At 28.8% G+C, this 18356-nt stretch overlaps 2 protein-coding genes across 6 annotated transcripts in view; both read right to left on the reverse strand.

The window, feature by feature from the left end:
* Positions 1-1642: 1642 nt before the first annotated feature.
* Positions 1643-6864, reverse strand: LOC101506665 (protein CNGC15c). Of its 3 annotated transcripts, none has more exons than XM_004487032.4 (8): positions 6615-6864; positions 6117-6193; positions 5337-5889; positions 4560-4772; positions 3648-3940; positions 3340-3451; positions 2757-2993; positions 1643-2501 (listed from the first exon to the last, which is right to left on the reverse strand). In XM_004487032.4, the coding sequence occupies exons 2-8, from the start codon at positions 6143-6145 to the stop codon at positions 1827-1829; spliced, it is 2112 nt and encodes a 703-aa protein (XP_004487089.1). In that variant the 5' UTR covers positions 6146-6193; positions 6615-6864; the 3' UTR covers positions 1643-1826. The 3 variants fall into 3 exon arrangements, with proteins under 3 accessions (XP_004487089.1, XP_073222662.1, XP_073222660.1); XM_073366561.1 differs by lacking the exon at positions 6615-6864 and adding an exon at positions 6343-6531; XM_073366559.1 differs by lacking the exon at positions 6615-6864 and having other exon boundaries at positions 6117-6531.
* Positions 6865-12284: 5420 nt separating this feature from the next.
* The window catches only part of LOC101506345 (receptor-like serine/threonine-protein kinase NCRK), a 6401-nt gene continuing 329 nt past the window's right edge, over positions 12285-18356 (reverse strand). The window contains exons 2-11 of one of the 3 annotated variants that reach the window (XM_073366568.1): positions 16636-16723; positions 16199-16278; positions 16002-16115; positions 15602-15880; positions 15238-15479; positions 14784-15080; positions 14282-14515; positions 13823-14053; positions 12767-13558; positions 12285-12583 (exon numbers count right to left, since the gene is read on the reverse strand). In XM_073366568.1, the coding sequence (XP_073222669.1) occupies positions 13298-13558; positions 13823-14053; positions 14282-14515; positions 14784-15080; positions 15238-15479; positions 15602-15880; positions 16002-16115; positions 16199-16278; positions 16636-16658 (1761 nt within the window). In that variant the 5' untranslated portion in view covers positions 16659-16723 and the 3' untranslated portion in view covers positions 12285-12583; positions 12767-13297. Of the gene's footprint in view, positions 12584-12766; positions 13559-13822; positions 14054-14281; positions 14516-14783; positions 15081-15237; positions 15480-15601; positions 15881-16001; positions 16116-16198; positions 16310-16635; positions 16724-18356 lie in introns of all 3 variants that reach the window. The other 2 variants (XM_073366571.1, XM_004487031.4) reach the window with 2 other exon arrangements.

Here is an 18356-nt window from a genome sequence, read left to right on the forward strand (position 1 = left end):
TATTTAATATATTTAAATCTATGTTAACAAAATTATTATATATATAAAAAAATGGGTGTAAATTAGCAAACATATATATATTTTTTATGTCGTATATTAACTTTTAATTTTGTATTGATCTAATATATTAAGGATAGTTTCACAAAAATATTGAATTTATTTTATGTGTAGTAATTTATATAAAATAGACTTGTAGTTTTTGATCCAAATATTAGTTGAATTTGTTAATTAAGCATGGAAATAAAGGGTTAAGGGGATATATTATTTATTTACTTTGATTTTAATTTTATGCATATAAAATAGGGAATATTTTCCTTTAAATGCAATTCTTGTAGTATTGATCAAATAACATAATAAATAAAGGATCCTAAAAATACAAAATAAATGAAAATGTTTTAATTATAAAAAAAAAAAAAAAAACAAATGAACTTTTTAGGGTGATCATAGCAAATTATTTCTATCTATATGTACGTGTGATTTGTAAGAGCATAGATGTGTGTGAGACGGCACATTAATAGAACAATTTTTTTTTTCTACTCAGTGAATATGCACAAATATAAAGAATTGTATATTTGAAATTAAATTCTTAGAGTACAAATAAACTGTTTCAATTTGTTGACAGGTTTTTATCGAAAACAAATAATAGATTGTAATACCGTTTAGTAATTGTTTAAAATTATAATTTTTCAATTTATTGATCACGATGTGATACGTTTTATTCGAATTGAGATCCTTTATATTTTGTTAAAGAAATGGAGAATGCAATTACTATAATTTTTTTATGTATTAATTTTATAAATGTGTAGTTTATATCACATATTTTAAAAATGTGTACAAATATATATACAAAATTATAATAATAGAAAAAATAAAGAGATTGCAAAATAGAAAAGAAACCCGTTTTATTCTAGTGCCAGCAAAATAACATTATGAGATAATTTAATTGAGAATGAGATTTATGCTAATTGTGATATTAAGGTATTTAATGATGATTTCAATTATAAAAGTAAATGTGTATTGTTTGATTTCTTTGTTTATTATTATTATTATTAACCTTAATAAATTTTTAATTGAAAATATGACAACATCACTAAGTAAATTAACGATATATACAAACAAATCACCCTGAATGAGAACTTGAGAAGACTAAATTTAAACTTAACGCATGACATGTAAATGTATAAAAGAAAACACGTTATAAATCAATTGTATATAGAATATTGAGTTCAAAATTGAGAAGTCTTTATATAAAAGTATATGTATAATGTATATTATTTTCTCAAACTCCTCACACACTGAAATCGAAATTCGGTGAGATTGAATAAAGTGACATGACCTTGTTGCTTTTTATCTAGACAATTTTCATATGCATTTTCTCTAAAATAAAGTGAAATGAATTCTTTGTTACATTTTATGGCTATTGTAAAGCATAGTTGTGATCACAATTTTTTTCCTTCCTATTACGTGAATGAATCATATACATATTTAATAAAAAAATTTACATATAGCAGCAAATTACACAAATCACGAGTATTCGAATATTCGTATAAGTGATTTTATAAGTAATTTTAAAAAAATCAAACATTAATAATTTAATAGTTGTAACTTCGATACTCGTGATTCATATAAGTGATTTTATAAATAATTCTAAAAAAATCAAACATTAATAATTTAACAGTTGTAACTTCGGTGTAAAACTATTTGCTGTGTATATAAATTAAATTTTAATTCCTATCTCTAATTCATATAAACAAATTATTCAAAACAAATAAATACAATGAAAGAGACTAAGTGACAAAGAAATGGAGGGATATTATATATATTTATTATTCAACAGAAAAATCTGGTTCTGTTGGCTTCTGCAAAGAGCTTACCACCCCAGAATTTGTCCCAGAATGCATATGAACACTTTTTCTTGTACTCCTTGCCACCCTTGTTCCATACACAACAAAACCTGACCCATGTTTTGTAGATATTTCAGCCTCTGAAGCAGCCACAAGATTCTCCTTAGCCCTTAGTTCAGCAGCTTCCTTCCTTTTCTTGTGTCTTCTCCATGCAGCTTGAATAAAACAAGCAGCCCAAGTTCTCCATTGGTGTGAGTAAAATCTGAATTTATGCCTAAGTTGTTTACTATGCAGTCTTCTAAATTGAGATGCAACAAACTTAAGGTCTTCAGCTATGAGTGCAAAGGCTTCAACTTCTGAGATAGCTTTAACTGTTCTTGTTGAAGAAGGGAGTATTACACTTGGTCTTGGATCTAAGGCCCATGTTAACAGTTCTTCACCACAGAAATCACCTGGTCCGATTCGACATGAGTTGAAGAATCCGTCTCGGCCTCCGTTTGTGGTGTAAGAATCAAGGTTGCCTCGAATTATAAATAGCATCTCGTTCACTGGATCACCTTCGCGAACAAGATAAGTTCCCTCAGTGCACAATGCAGGCTTTAGTCTTTCGCATATTGCGTCTAGCATCCTCTCATCCATTTGATCAAACAATGGAACCTGTTAAAAAAAATTCACATGTGTCCTTCAATATAATCATGGTAGGGATTGATAATTAGGGTTTTAAAGAAAGATTTGCAACCGCAATATAGATTGTGACATCAAGATTTTTTATGTCTTCACCCCGTGATTGAGGTTGCATCAGCTAAATTTGAGTGTCATTTCTCTAGGATATCAAAGATCACGACATGGTCATGGCCGGAATTAAAAACTGTCTTATAGAATAGATAAAAAACTTGATGTCTGATGACTTACTCCTCGAACTAGTTCAAGACAAAGGTGGCGTTTGATGTCTCTCCTAAGATCAATTGGAAGTCCTTTGAGAAGATCTTCTTCGTCTACTCCCCGTGTAGCCACCCATTTATATTGATTATATTTACGAATAGACTCTCTTAATTCCGAAGGTAGCTGCCTGTGATGCATCCATTGTTCTGTATCAGTTCTTTTCACTCTCCACTCTTCGAGGCGAACTGTTATCGATTGGAGGTATGTCTGCAAAATTTGAGTTCTATTAAGGTATGGACTAATGAAATTGTCATACAATTCAATTTGGCAAACTAAGTTACAACATGCTCCATCTATTAGATGTGACTTCAGAAACAGATATATGGAGAATGTAGCTTACAACAAAACTGTGTTTCAAGTAGTACTTTGAGACTATCTTAGAACTATCTAGTTCATGGAAATGATTTACTTTTTTTATAGAATAAACAGAGCATGAGTAACACACGTCCATATTTTCAAGACATTCATATAGAAACATTTATGTTATGCAAAACAGTTCAAGGCTAAGATACACTTTCGATTGAACCAAGAGAAATAAATTGACTGAGCTTACCTGCATATTACCAATCAGCAATGCGAAAAGAACCAATCCAAGAGTTGCAACAATAATGGCAACCATTATTTCTCCAACAAAAGTGCTAGTAAGAAGGCCTTGTCCCAAAGAACTGCACCCTCCAATTAGAAAGACATTAATACTCAACAGATCATAAAAGACTTTCAATAATTGAAGAGCAAGGACAAAAACACTTCCCTCTTGATATCAAGATTTGTAGCTTCTAAGCATGAATTCATCATTATATTTTGCTCAATATGATTACATAAAACAACTAGATAAATGTAGAAAGGGTCCAAAATACTTGCCTTAGATTCCTTAAGCCCCACCAGAGACAAAAGAAGTACTTATTGAAGAATGGAGAGGATGTAACTTGTGAAGTCATGGCATCAGCATATATACCAAAGGGATAAAAGTCAGCATTTGGTGAACATAAATTTGTGACATTACTAGTTAAAAACCAGGTGACCCTGAGGGCTTCTTTAATCCTGTGGCAATCAAAGAATCCATATTCACAATATGATTTTTCCATTTTGCAAACATTTCTCCAACATGCTTCTTGACGTTCAATTGATAGAAGGTACCAGCAAGCTCCTAAAATCTATTAAGAATATTTCCCATTAGAGCACAAAAATAAAAGCACTAGTAATTTTGGAACTCGTATTTCAATGTTTCTGTATAACATTTTTTGTGATGGCTTTTCTGTAATATTAGTGTGGTTTGCCAACAAAAGAAGAAACAAAATATTCATAACATCCATTGGTGAAAAATATTTTCAAGATTAGTACCCTTTGCTAAAAGTGTCATCTTGAGTTATATGTTGTTATTTGATAAATTTGATAAATACATTCCACATTTTAGTTTAGCAGTGTTGCGAATTGCGGTTTGCGAAGAATAGCAATTTGTTCAAAATTTGTTACGCAGTAGAGATATAGCGTGCTATAGCCGCTATTTGACAATATTTTGCACTAAATAGCGTATTGTAAAACAAGAGTGATTTGCATAAATTTTCTATGCTATAGTGTTGCTTTAACCGTTATTTAACAACATTATTGATAAGAAAATAAATCGAGGTCTCCATTAAATCCTTTCCTCTTAATTTAATACTTTTTGACATATCTTAATCTTTAAGACTTAATTTTCTTAATGAACATGATAAAAATAGTAAAAGGGTTCAAATGCTTGAGCAATCAAGAGAATGTAGTTTGTGGTTTACATACATGGCTGGCCAACATGTAAAGCATGAGGTTGTAAGCAGCACCTGCCCATGCTGTTTCTGTGACAACTCCTGTAGCTTTTACAATTTGTGATGAAAGTGGAAAAATCAAAAACAGCCTTGGAATATATTGGAAAATGATGAAAAAACGAAGGACGTTTTTTGTGTTTGCCATGGTTGAACCCCTTAGTGTTGGTATAATAATCCAAATCAACACCTGCAATTACAGAAGAGTAACATATACATTTAGCAATGTTAATGTTAATGCACACCATTTTGCTTAATATAAAAATAAAATTTCATTATCTTATGTATAAATTAGTGTTCTCAACTGCAGAGAGCAGAAAATAGCCGTTTGTTCAAATTCTGCTTTGCTTTGCTATAGTGTCACAATAGCACTCTTTGACAAAAATTTATACTAATTAGCATATCGCGGAGCAATTGCAATTTGTTAAAATTCCACTAGCGATGTAGCCGCTAGTTGAGAAAATTACTATAAGCCTTTGAAAACAATTTAACAGTCTTGTAATCAAATGAGTGAGAGAGTGTCACCATAATCCTTGAATGTATCAACATTGTGAAAACATCCTTGAATGTGGTTCTATTGGTAATTTCATGGACTAAACAGATGACACATTACTTGCAAAAGACACATACAAATATCAAGCTAACTAATAAAAAACACATTCAAATATATTTTTGTACTTTTGATACATTCAGATATTACAGTGATACTAACTCACACCTTAACATTTTTTCAAAGTTGACAGACCCTTAATACCTGAGGAAGAGGCAATGCAGCAATGAAGTCCAACAAAAATCCCTTGCGAAAGTACCTAAAAGCAATCTTAGGATATCCAACAACAAGTTCTCCTCTCCCAAATATTTTGGAAGAAGGAGCAACATAAGCTGTACGAAACTTGATAAAAATCTGAACCATATAAAACAAATCCCCAATTGATCTAACAATTGTAAGAATAACTTCAAGAGTATTTCCAATATCAATACACACTTCATCTCTAACTACTGGCAAATAAAAAAACAGAGGATCCACAAACAAAGACACTAAACATGCTATCAAAAATATCTTGTTCCAACGATGAATGATTTGTCCCCTAGGATCTAATACTCTTCTTTTTACTCTTTCATAGTCTTCTGAGAATACTCTTGATAATACTCTAGTTTTCAAAAATTTCTTCCCTGTAATTGTAACCTTCTTTTGAGACTTTTTGGAACTTGGTTCAGGTATTTGTGTTCCATCAATGTGGTATTTCACCTTAACACCATTTGTTGTTGGAATTTTTGATATATCAGAATCATCTTCAAATTCAAACCTATTGGAAAAAAAAGGAACAATCAAAGGATGCATTTGATTGGTAAATACCTATGAAACACGAATACTGACACGGACACCAAACACAACACAAACACGTCGATGTTGGACATGGAGACACGTTTTCGATTAGAGGTGTTGTTGCTACATAGTTGAATGCTACTAATATTTAGTACTAATTAATAACTTGGAAATTGAAAATTATTAGAAGGGATTTAGGAAACAAACCTCTCAGATCTTGGATTATCAAATCCCATACTGGTTTTCTAAATAGAATCAATTTATCTTCAATCAAAACTATGAATCTGAAGAGCAAAGAAAATTAGGTTAAATTAAATTATGTTAAGTCAACCACTAAAGAATGTTGTGGTTTTAACAAGTGATTTTGTGAACAATATCATGCTTGTTGCTAATAAGACTATAGGACTAGTATGAACAATGGAATTGAAGTTACACAAACTTGGAGATGAAGCTTTAGAGAGATACTTCAGTTTAATTACTAGCATAGTAAAAAATTAAAGACTTTGATATCTTTAAATTAAATTCATGAAAAGTAAAAATTGGATCCTAATTTTGTAAAATTGATACAATAAGTTTATAAAAGGGTTCATGAGAGTGATATATATCAAGGTCTTTAATGTCTCTATCATTATATTGCATCTGCATTTCTTTTTATTTTTTCCAATATAACTAAAAGGCGAAAAAAAACAAATATGGTTTTCTTACATATATATATTCCATCAAAAAGGGAAGAAGCAGCAATTAAAGTGAGAGAGATTCAAAAGCATTTCCCTCAGTTGTAAGCAAAGCCTAAGTATTGTTCTGACACAGAATAATATGAGTAATGTAGAGTGAGAGATGAATCATGATTGAAGAGTAGAGTAAGTATATTGGATTAGTTTCTTATATAAATGCATGTCACACTCCCCTTAAAAATGGGGGATCGTATCAACCAAGATTTCTAAAACTAAAAATAAGAATGGATTTATTTATAATGGAAGAGGGAAAATATCATACTTAATTAAATATGCAACAGCTAGCATATAGGAAAGGATCACGCTAGATAAAGATAAAGAAAATATGCAACTTATTTGTTTTTTAGCGTGGCACTGATAATATTGAACAAAAATTGCATTCATACACTTTCAGCCTTACACACATTTATTTATAAACAAAAATTATAATTAAAAATTGATACATCAATTTTTTAACTATTATTTTTATTTATATTTTATTATTAAAAAATAATTTTGAATAAAAAAACAATAATATATCTTATTACATTTTATATATAATTGAAAAAATTTGATGCACTAAAATGTAAAATTTCTTATTTTGTTAAGAGACCACAAACCATAATTTGCATGACATTTAAAGTTAAGATATAATCAAAGACAAACTGTTTTAAAGAAGAGATGATTCTTATTTATTTGATGGATATAAATTAAATTATATATATATATATATATATTATAGTGATTATTATTCTTTTGACAGAAATTATCATCATTAATATTATTATTATTATATATTAATAAGAGTTTAGTCCGGCAGGTAACTAGGGGCCATGCCCATACAGATAAAGAGGAAATTAGTTTCGTTTGCACTTCATTGTCTCGAAATTCAACCAAACTGGTCGGTTTGAGAGAGTGAGAGAGTAATGATTATTATATTTTTATTAAGTGTAATTTTGATTTATTTATTTTTATTAATTTATAGAATTAAATTATTTTTAAAGTCTTTTACTTTAAATTAAAAATAATTTAATATATTTTAAATTATGTATTTTACAATTTTATGATATAAATTATCTTAATTTCTTAATTATTATAGATCATTAATTAAATTAAAAATAAAAAATAAATTTTTATTCTAATATTATAATTATTAATTATTTTAAATTAATAAGAAAAATGATCAATTAGCAGTTAAACTTTTTTTCTTTCGCATTTATATTATAATCATGAATTATTTTTTTATCCTTCTTATAAAAATAATTATATTATAATTTAATCGATAAAAATTAGTTTATTTAACAAATATTTTACTGATTAATTATTTTCTTATAAAAAAAGGAGTATTTATTATTACTACCGACTAATATGGGAATGATCCGAGGAGGAGTTGACTAGTGCGTTAGATACGCTGCGATGGAATCTGGACACGTGTTTCTTCTTTCTCAGTGCCACACCTCCAGCTTGCATTTCCACATTTTTCAAACTTCATTTTCTTGCAACTTGCAAAGCTATGAAGTAGGGATCTTGGGATGAAGTTCCCCAAACTTTGAATTTTTTTAATTTTGGTTATTTTGTTATTATACCTCTTAATTAAATTTTTCGTCTCAACTAAATAATTTTTATTAATTTATTTTAATTAATAATTTTTCATTAAAACACGGTAATATTATTAAATATATTTAAATATATTATATTTTGAGTAACGAATTAATATAGATTATCATTATATTCAACATTATGTAATTTATTATCATGTGTTTAAGTCGATTATATAAAAGATCAATTATAGTTGATATAAATAAATATTAACAAATGTTTTTTTTTAAGATGGATTACATTGTACAATTGTGTATTTTATATTATTCTTCTTATATGTGTAAGAAGTTGGTTTAATTGTTATGATTAATATTTTAGTTTGATAATTTATTATACTTCTTAATCATTTATGTGTATTGTTATTGTGTTATTGACTTCTTTTATTGATCACAAAATATAAATAAAAAAATGTCTCAATCTATGATCAAATATAGCTTACTATTCTCATTTTAGTCTTTTAATAAAATTTATTTATTTCAATATATGATCAAATATAGCGTACTATTTTCATTTTAGCCTTTTAATAAAATTTATTGATTTTTGTATACAAAAAATATAATTTGGTCTAATTAGTGATATGTAGTTCAAATTATAACGTGGTTCTATTTTAAAATGAGTATCACTTTAAAAAAAATATTATTTTAAAATAAGTTTTATCTATAATTTTTAATGTGATTTTTTTTTCAACTATACAATTTAATTATTATTATTTATACTACATCTAAAATATCTCATTTGATCATCTTTATCAAAGACAATTGGATTAACCAATGTTTGTGTTTAGTCTATGATAGAAATCAAACACATCAATTTTTGTTGATCCAACTGTTATAAAAAAAAAAAAAAACATTTGCAATATTAACTCCACTTAACGATTATGATAATGGAAAACTATCAAATAATTAGTATTTAAGTCCTAGTAGAAATGACAAATGATGATATTGTTAGATTAGACATCACGTCTTAAGTTTGAAGGGTGACCTCGTATTTGTGTGTGTGGATTTCTGATGATAACTATCACATCTCACGTATAAATTAAAAAAAAAAAATAATAATCAAATAATAATTTTTTTGTAGATGAAGTAATAAAGAATTTTATATACAATTGTAAGATCTTTAATTAGAACATCTGACATGATATAAAATTTAATCATATCGATATTTGTCATTTTAGTTATACCTTATAAATATTATTATTGATATTTGTCATTTTAATTATACCTTATAAATATTATTCTCTTTCTTTTAATCATTGTATATTTTTTTTTACTTAATCATTATAAATATTATTATTAAAATATTATTAAAATGATTAAATCACACTTACTTAAAAGAGATAATAGAATACCACAATAAAGATTCCGTTCATCCTAATTTAAAAAGAAAATTGATACCTAGAAAACAACAAAAATAAAAAGGTCAAAGAGAGAGTTTTGAGTGAGAAAGTATTTATGGAGATCATTAATTTCCGTCAACGTAAAGTCCCGCCTTGTTTTCCTGTCGTGTCTCGTGGGAGTCGGTGCGACATCTCACATCTAGGATAGCATGGAAGTGATCATCCATCACTTTTTTAAACAATAAAAATAGAATTTTGTGGATGAAAAAACATTAAAAGAAAATACAACAAAGAAAATGAAAGAGTGGGGGTACAAAACCAATGTAATTCAATTCTATATCATTATATTATTAATTTATTATTCAATATAGTTATTATTTTACATTTCATCAATTTTTCTCTCATCAATAACTTTTATTAAAATATAATAAAATTATTAAGCATAAAAATGTTAGTTAACTTAGTTAATGATTATAAGATTAAATAAATTTTTAGTCTTATAAATTTTAAAATTTTATTTTTAGTTCATAAAAAAATACATTTTTCTAATCTCTATAAAATTTTTATACAAATATTTGTAGTTTGTGTTAAAATATCAACATACATTTTTGAATCATCTTTTTTATATACATATTTACAATGCATAAAAAATTTATTCATAAAAAATAAACTAAAAATTTAATTTTTAAAATTTATATTTTAAAAAAATTATCTTAAATATATTATATTTTAAAAAATTCATATTTAATTAATTTCAAATTAAATATTTTAAATTTATATATATAAACTTTTAATGATGTTCTAAGTATATTTATAATAAAAATTAAAAAATATTTTATTCGACAAAAAATTAAAACAAATTATAGAACAATTTTATAAAAACTAAAAAATGTAATTTTTTTTATAAAAATTAAAAATAAAATCTCGAAATATTATAAAGTAAAAATTTGTTAAACTCTTAATTATATGTATGGGTAAGGTATCCTATTGCATGAATGTGAGGTCAGAATTGGAGTTTAATATATGAGTTTTTTTCTTCTTCAATTTCAATGTAGAAGCACTGATTTTATATTATTATTTAAATCCATTAATTAATTATATACACAATGTACTTACTTTACATAAGTAGAGTACAAACAAACTTGTATTAGAAAAATGCTTGACCTGGGTAACAACCCTTGTGGTAGCATTAAATGAACAAGTGCGATAGTTGTACCTTCTGAATTACAGACTGGATCCATAATATAAGAGGACCCATCCCAAGGATTTGAGCATGCACGAGTGTAGTTGCATCTTCATATAATATGGATAAATCAACCTGAATAAATAACACATGATTCTGGTTGCATCGCTATACAGTTGCATTTATGTGAAAGATTACTTTTGTTCAATTAAATCGAGTATATGATTTTGTAAATTATATGCAAAATCATGGTTATTAATTTGTATCAAAACAAAACTAAGTTTATTTTCATAATATATTTTTTTTTGTTAAAAAGTAAAAAATTGTTGAGTTGATAATTTCATAATGTGTTTGTTTATTGTTTATAAATTTAATTTTAGATAACTTTTATTTTATCAAATCTATTTTACTTAAATATCAATTGAAGATATAATAATAATAATAATAATAATAATAATAATAATAATAATAATAATAATAATAATAATAATAATAATAGTTTTTAGTTTCAAAATAAGATTTTAGTAAAACAGAGTATAATAAATCTGTTTTTTTTTTTGTCAACTATGGTAATATAAATCTTTTTGTTTTGGTCAATTGGTATTATAAATCTTTTAACTCAACCACGAACCCCTCTCTCTCTCTGGGCTTTATTGGGCCATGCTTCTAAAGGAAAAAAAAAAAGGTCCGGCGCAAATCTTGGAGAAAGTCTGAGTGTTAAAGAAATGGTTAATGGTTAAAAAAATCATTAAATCATTTTTAATCCATTTATAATGTACTAAAAAATCGCTCAATAATGATGTTTTAAGAGACATTCAACCATATGTCAATCACATCAGTGTCATTCCGAAAAAAAGCACACAATTGTGTCGTGTTATAATATTAAACGTTTGTTCTATTTAAAATTTAAATCAGAAAATGTGATTAAACGTATCTAAATTAAAAAAAATTATATATATAAAAATTATAATCTATCAGTAAATTATAATTAAATTCTTAAAATATAGTAATTGATCCATAATATATTTCATAAAAACTTTTAACCATTCACTAGTAAAATTTCATGGATAACTATTCAATCTATTTATAAAATTATTTCTCTCCAAAATTTTATTTTTGTTTCATCAAATTATTTCTAAATTGCTCCCTAAATTTTTTATCTCTATAACTAGTTTTGAATGCTTGTACTGAAAATGGAATGTGGAAAGCTAAGTGGAGAGAAAATAAAAGGAATATATATTTTTCGTGTTTGGTTACAAGAGAAAATGATAGAAGAAGAAAAAAATCAATGTTTGACACACAATTAAAATCTTCTCTCTTGATTATCTTGAAAGAGAGCAAAAACATTAGGCAGCAATTATAACTTTTTATAATTTTATCATATTAATCTTTTTAACCTAATGTGAGATCTACTTAATTAATTCTTCTCATCTTATGAAAGATAAAAAAATATTATGTTGTCAATTATTTTTTTTTTTTATTCTCTCTTTTTCATCTGATCAAATACAACCATAAGGTAGAAAATCAAAGCCACAAAATCAGTATACAAACAACAACCAAATCATTTTTCTCATTACATATCATAAGTTACATGCATCAAATGATTAATGTCCAGTCACAAAGGATCAAGGTTAAAGCTACATACAAGTAATAGTATTTTTGCATAGAAATGTATATTATTTATCACTTTTTCCCACTTGCAGTGACACATAAAATAAGAAAATACTTAAATTAAAAAGGATTGACAGAACAATGAAATAAGCATTAGAGAGGAGGAGGCCCCGGTTCAAAGAGGGGAGGAAAGCAGCAACTAAATACACCACAGCAGCATAAAAACCATAAGCTGTAAGACATAAAACCAAGAGAACAAAGACATAGTCATTTAATTACATTTTTTTTCTTTCTTTTCTTACTTAGTTTAATTGGAAAAAGTAATATATTAAAATAAAAACAATACTTCGTATCTAAAATATGGTTATAAAAAAAATAAACAGCTGCAGAACTCGATAAAATATCAGAGTCTTACCAAGAATCCAAGTATCCTCCACCTGGGGGAGCTGGACCCAACAAGGGTGTGCTTGAAGGAGGAGGAGGAGGAGGAGGAGGAGGAGGAAGTAGTGGTGGTGGATCCATGACCTACTTACAATAGTTGCTTCTACTATTCTACCACTCAATGAATATGTAAAAGTTCAATAACTTACTTTCTACAAGTCAAACCTCTCTCATCTACCATTCAAAGGATGATAACTTCTTAGTCAAGCAAACCTTAAAAGGTAGTCTCACTAATAAACATTCATTTTCTTATGATAGAAAATGTAGTAGATATATAATAATTCCATGTATTAAATAGCTTTGCAATTTTACAATGACTTGTATCACATCCAATTCTTTTCCAAATAAAGTAGAACTGGAATCATGTATGCTCTTCTGTATAAATACAACAACACTACAAATCTATGTTCTTTTTTTAATCTAAAACAACAACACTCTAAATTATCAAAATAGTAAATTCTACAGAACTGTAGTAGTACCAATGTATAATGGAATGTGTATGTTATCAAGGGAAATTGATGTTTGTAATGCAAAATGATTCCAACCGAGGCTCGGTTAGGTCTACCATTTCCTCTTCTGATGCATGCCGGTTCTCACCTTTTGAAGTCATGAAGATCAAACTCTTCATATACTCGGTCGAAATTGTATCTACATCTTTATCTTTGTTTCCAACACAATGATTGTAGTCGGTACCAAGTGGCAATGAATTATGAGGTGGAAATCTACTCCATGGAGCTTGTGTTTGCTTCTCTATTTCCTCTGATTCCTTTGTATCACAAGAAAGAAAAAGTTGAGGATATGGCTTTATTTTCATGCTATAGTTATAGGAGGATGATATGTTATGGTAGCTCGTGTTCAAAAAAATTTCATCAAAAACAATATTTTCGAAAAATTAGTCTTGTTTAGTTTGAGAAAACATTTTCTATTTTCATTTCTTGTTTCGAATATTTGAACATGAATCTGAGAAAACATTTGATCAAACTAGAATAGTGTAGTTAAAAACGAAGGACACTACGGCGAATGTGTTGACCTGAAAAAGGCACAATTGAATGTATCTTCTCCTTCTAGATTTGGTTGGAGAAATACTTGAAAGAATTAGAACAACTTCACTCATAGTTGGTCTAGTATCAGGATCCAACAGTAAGCACTCTTTTGCAAGGTTTGCCATTATATGTACCTCGTCTTTTGGGAAGTTTCCTTTCAATTGTGGATCAACCAACTCTGTTATTACTCGCTGACTATCTTGTATGCGAGGAGCAGCCTAAAATCGAAAATGTTTGGCAAACTATATCAAAATAGTGAGTGTCCATGATCTCTTTCTTAGTAGAACTCATTAAACAAGCTATAAGCAAAGTTCAAAAAGTAGGTAATTATCATATTCATCTAAATTCAAGATTATAAATGGAAAATGAGATAGATTATAAGCATGTAAAAGATATCATTAACAAATGTAATGTAATATAATAATGGATTAGTTGATTAACAATACCCAAACAACAAGGCTTTCTTCTTTGCCTGCAGATTTATGGATCGGTTGGCGACCGCTGATAAGCTCAAGAAGAACCACACCAAAGCTGAAGACATCAGATTCAATAGAGGCTCTTCCAACAATTGCATACTCAGGTGCAAAATAGCCAAATGTCCCCTTCATTCTTTCTGGAGAATCTGAACAACTGGGAAGGTCATCAGACCTCAGGTCTTTAGCCATACCAAGATCAGTTATCTGCAAATTAGTTAGTTAAAAAGATTTTGAAATCATACTTCTCCATATTTTCATGAGAACCTTGACAGTACAAATTAAAAACCACTAAAAATTGGAATCTATTTTCAATATCTTCTCAGTATCGTTCCAATTTAATGGGATGTCCTTGAAGGGACTTACTCTTAACCTTTCCTCGGTCACATTCCTATGAGTATCCATTTATATTATATTTTCTCAAGTAACAGTTCATTTTTTAGAACCACATAGAACAACTAAGACTTATACATACTCTTGCTTGCCAATTTTTATCGAGAAGAATGTTTGTCGATTTGACATCTCGGTGGAGAATTCTTGGAGCAGCTGCTTCATGAAGATACTCTAATCCCCTTGCAGCTCCTAACGCAATTGTAACACGAGTAGACCAATCAATACTTTTTCCGAAAACTCCATCTAAAAGATCCCTCAAATTTCCGTTACTCATGTAGTCGAACACAAGTAACCTCTGAACAATTTTTCCTTTTAATTCTGAGCAGTATCCAATCAATGGCACAAGATGACAATGATGAAGTCTAGACAATAGTTCAATCTGAACAAATAAAAATATGATAATTAAAATGGATGCTTCAGAAACAAAAAAGACAATGCATGCTCATATATATTTTTTTATCAAGAAACTAAGGAATATTATAAGTTATAGCATGATCGACCAAAGAAAACTTAATATTGTTAATATTAGGTACTACCTCTGTGAAAAATTCAATATCTGCTTCAGGTCCTCCTTGATCTTTAATTCGCTTGACAGCCACATTACTACCGTCTTTCATTCGACCACGGTATACATAACTACTTCCACCTAGTCCAATAAGGTTGGAAGCTGAAAAGTTTTCGGTGGCATGTTCCAATTCAGAAAATGAAAATTGAATAATATTTCCATGAAATGTTTCTCTTTGATTCCCAAACAAGATTGAGGCTTTTTGAAAGCATCCTAAAGAAAAAGTAAATAAAAAAAGGTTAAGTAAGAACCATAAATAGTGGCAAGGCCTACAAATTGAACCAAATGCATTTTAAATAACAAATTAGAGATAGTGAAATCAAAAGCGTGCTTACTTGTAATATGACTAATAGGAGAATTCATAATGCCTTTTATTCCTGGAACTGAAGAAGTCCTGTGACTAATGAAGTTGGTGGTAATACTACAATTCGTTTCCTTATCCAATGATGAGATCATTGGTGATTGAATAGGATGATGCCTCTCCCTTCGGCGGACATAGCATACAATTGAGGTGAGAAATGCAATAGTTGTGCATGTAACACACATTATTAAAATGATTATTACAATCTTGCTCGAAATGTGTGTTTTTGAACCTCGCACCATCCTAACCGTTCCTGCAGGATACTCAAAATCTTAAAACTTGGTTTGAAAAGAAAATCATTCTTCATATAAGAAGCGATTTGTAACGAAAAATATCATTCAAGATGGAAGAAAAAGGGAAAGTAGGAAAGATACCCCAAATGCAGTTGCAGGCAATAAAGCAATTAGGATTATGGCTACCTGCAGCCACTTCAGGAAAACCATTTGGATTACATATGCATGTCCATATGGATGCATTCTCTTCAGCATCTACATTCAAGAAAGGTAAAGCAGCAGATACAACATTATTCAGGACAAAGTTAAGCTCATGATTCATGCATAAAAAAGTATACCTGAATGGCAATCACATGACTTGGAACAATTAGCAATAGAGTATCTCTGGTTCCCTCTAAAAGCACATCTACATTTCCACCTGTTTAGAACAGTATCAGAAGGTTCATTTCCTGTTAAAACAAGAAGCAGAAAGTAAATGTGAAGTGTATTATTTATGGCTAATTTGGATTATACCCATGACTGGGAGAAACATGTAAAATAGAACCACTATAGACTTAAAACTACTAAAACTGAAACTAAAGATCACTTTTTCAATGTTGAAGGAGTAAAGTGTTCAAACGATGCCAAACAACAAATCAAAATCTGTTATCTTTTTTTTTTTTCTCCACTTTTAGCAGGCAAGGGGCCAAAAGATCAGTAATTAATAATGCACAAGATGTCTGACATGAAAGTTGGAAAGCCAAATACCAAATGAATTATTAACGGTGGTACTAACCACAAAATGAGTGCTGAAAGCATAGCAAGCTAATAACAAGAGCAACAGAAACTTTGAGTTGATGCTTCATTTATTCCAACCTATAACACTACAAGGAAAGAAAATGAACATTCAGCTCTACATAAATCTAAGGAAGCAATTTTCCTATGTTGTGAAACAAAACACATCTCTTCGAGATAAATTAATTAGCAGATAGATTGCAAGCACCATGCATGGAGCTACATCCTGGCGTGGATAGAGAGATGTTTGACCTATTCATGGCTCAAGATAAATTACAGTATGAATATACAAGAGCAACACACGTTTCAATCTGAAAAATAAATACCAATAACTAATCCATATCATTTGACAGTGTATAGAATGCATAAACAAACTATAGAAGTGTTATGAGCCCTTTAACATGACACTGAAGCAACTCAAAAAATTTATCCTTATATTCATTAGTAAAGATCATAGATTCATAATTGAAAAAAAAAAAAAAAAAAGAGGATGTGGCATATTGATAAACCTGTTAAAGGAGACAAAGTAAGTCTTCAAATTCTCTTGATCCAATAATCGTTTTAAGGAAACAAATATATGAACTAGCTAAAAAATCAAAGAAAAACTGCAGAGAAGTAATCCAGAAATAGTAGTAGAACCCTCAGGTTTCAGTTTCAATATTTATCCCTATGTAGCATAAGAAAAGATGAATGCCAATCACTTCATACTGAATATGGAGATAGGAACTATTTTTTTGTCTGACCACAACTTTGTGGCTTGTGTATATAAATAAGGTAAATGACGATTAGCTAGTGAGATGGACCCTTAAACTAACATCAATCCACAAGTGACAATGTGATATACTTAAACATAAAAGGTTCAATAGAAGGAGGACACATACATTCAAACGCTATAAAAGGTTCAATAGAAGGAGGACACATACATTCAAACGCTCTGATGGTTTTCACATTATGTAGGTAATGAGCTAGTAGAAGTGTAGAACTTCCTTAACAGACTTGTTGTGAATTAGCTTCCATAATGGTATCCAAAGACTAGGAATGGAATGAAATTAACAACTACCAAAATAACACATTTTTTGTTTTCCATGCAAACTCTTTACTATGAGGAGTTTCAATGGAAGTGTTGAAAAATGCTATAAGTTTAAAGTTGTCTTAGCAAAAGCAGTGAAAATTTTAAGAGCAGAATAATTAGCATTTCTCAGAAAGCAAAGTTTAATTTTGTTTTTTTATCTGGCTTCCTTGTTTTGGAAACAAGTATTAACTAAGTAATTCAATTAACTGAAGTGAAAAAAGCGAGAGTAAGGGGAGGGAAGTCATCTTCATCAACCTGCGTGTTTTAATCCAATACATATAACATACTCTTTCTTTCTCTCTCACAAAATGAAAGGAAAATATGAATTCCTTAACATCAATGTTGGTTAACAGATAAGAAAATATTTTGGAGAAGAACTAGCATGGCTAAACAGGCAATGGCAAAGAATAGCAACCAGTTCTGTATAACAAGCATGTCCTTTAAAAACCTCAGCCACACAAACGTGGAAATGATCATTCATGTCTACCACCTTTCCAAAAGCAGTAATTTTGCTTAATGAAAGAGACCCTTTAACACCTTCTAGTTTTGTTCAATCATAGGCAAAATGATTTTTTTTGCTTTTTTGTTAATGAAAAAAAAAATTCCCTGCATACTTCCCGGTGAGTTCAAATTCTGTGCAGCAGCAGGAA

Source organism: Cicer arietinum, chromosome 1, assembly GCF_000331145.2.
Source record: "Cicer arietinum cultivar CDC Frontier isolate Library 1 chromosome 1, Cicar.CDCFrontier_v2.0, whole genome shotgun sequence".
In the NCBI taxonomy this organism is placed as follows: Eukaryota; Viridiplantae; Streptophyta; class Magnoliopsida; order Fabales; family Fabaceae; genus Cicer; species Cicer arietinum.

Excerpts from the sequence above, each read along its gene's own strand:
- LOC101506665 (XM_004487032.4), bottom strand. The coding sequence starts at position 6,145 with ATGGGATTTGATAATCCAAGATCTGAGAG. Across the intron at positions 3,941-4,559 it reads TTTACATGTTGGCCAGCCAT|ATTTTAGGAGCTTGCTGGTA; the intron begins GTATGTAAACCA and ends TATTCTTAATAG. Across the intron at positions 2,994-3,339 it reads TGCTGATTGGTAATATGCAG|ACATACCTCCAATCGATAAC; the intron begins GTAAGCTCAGTC and ends CAAATTTTGCAG.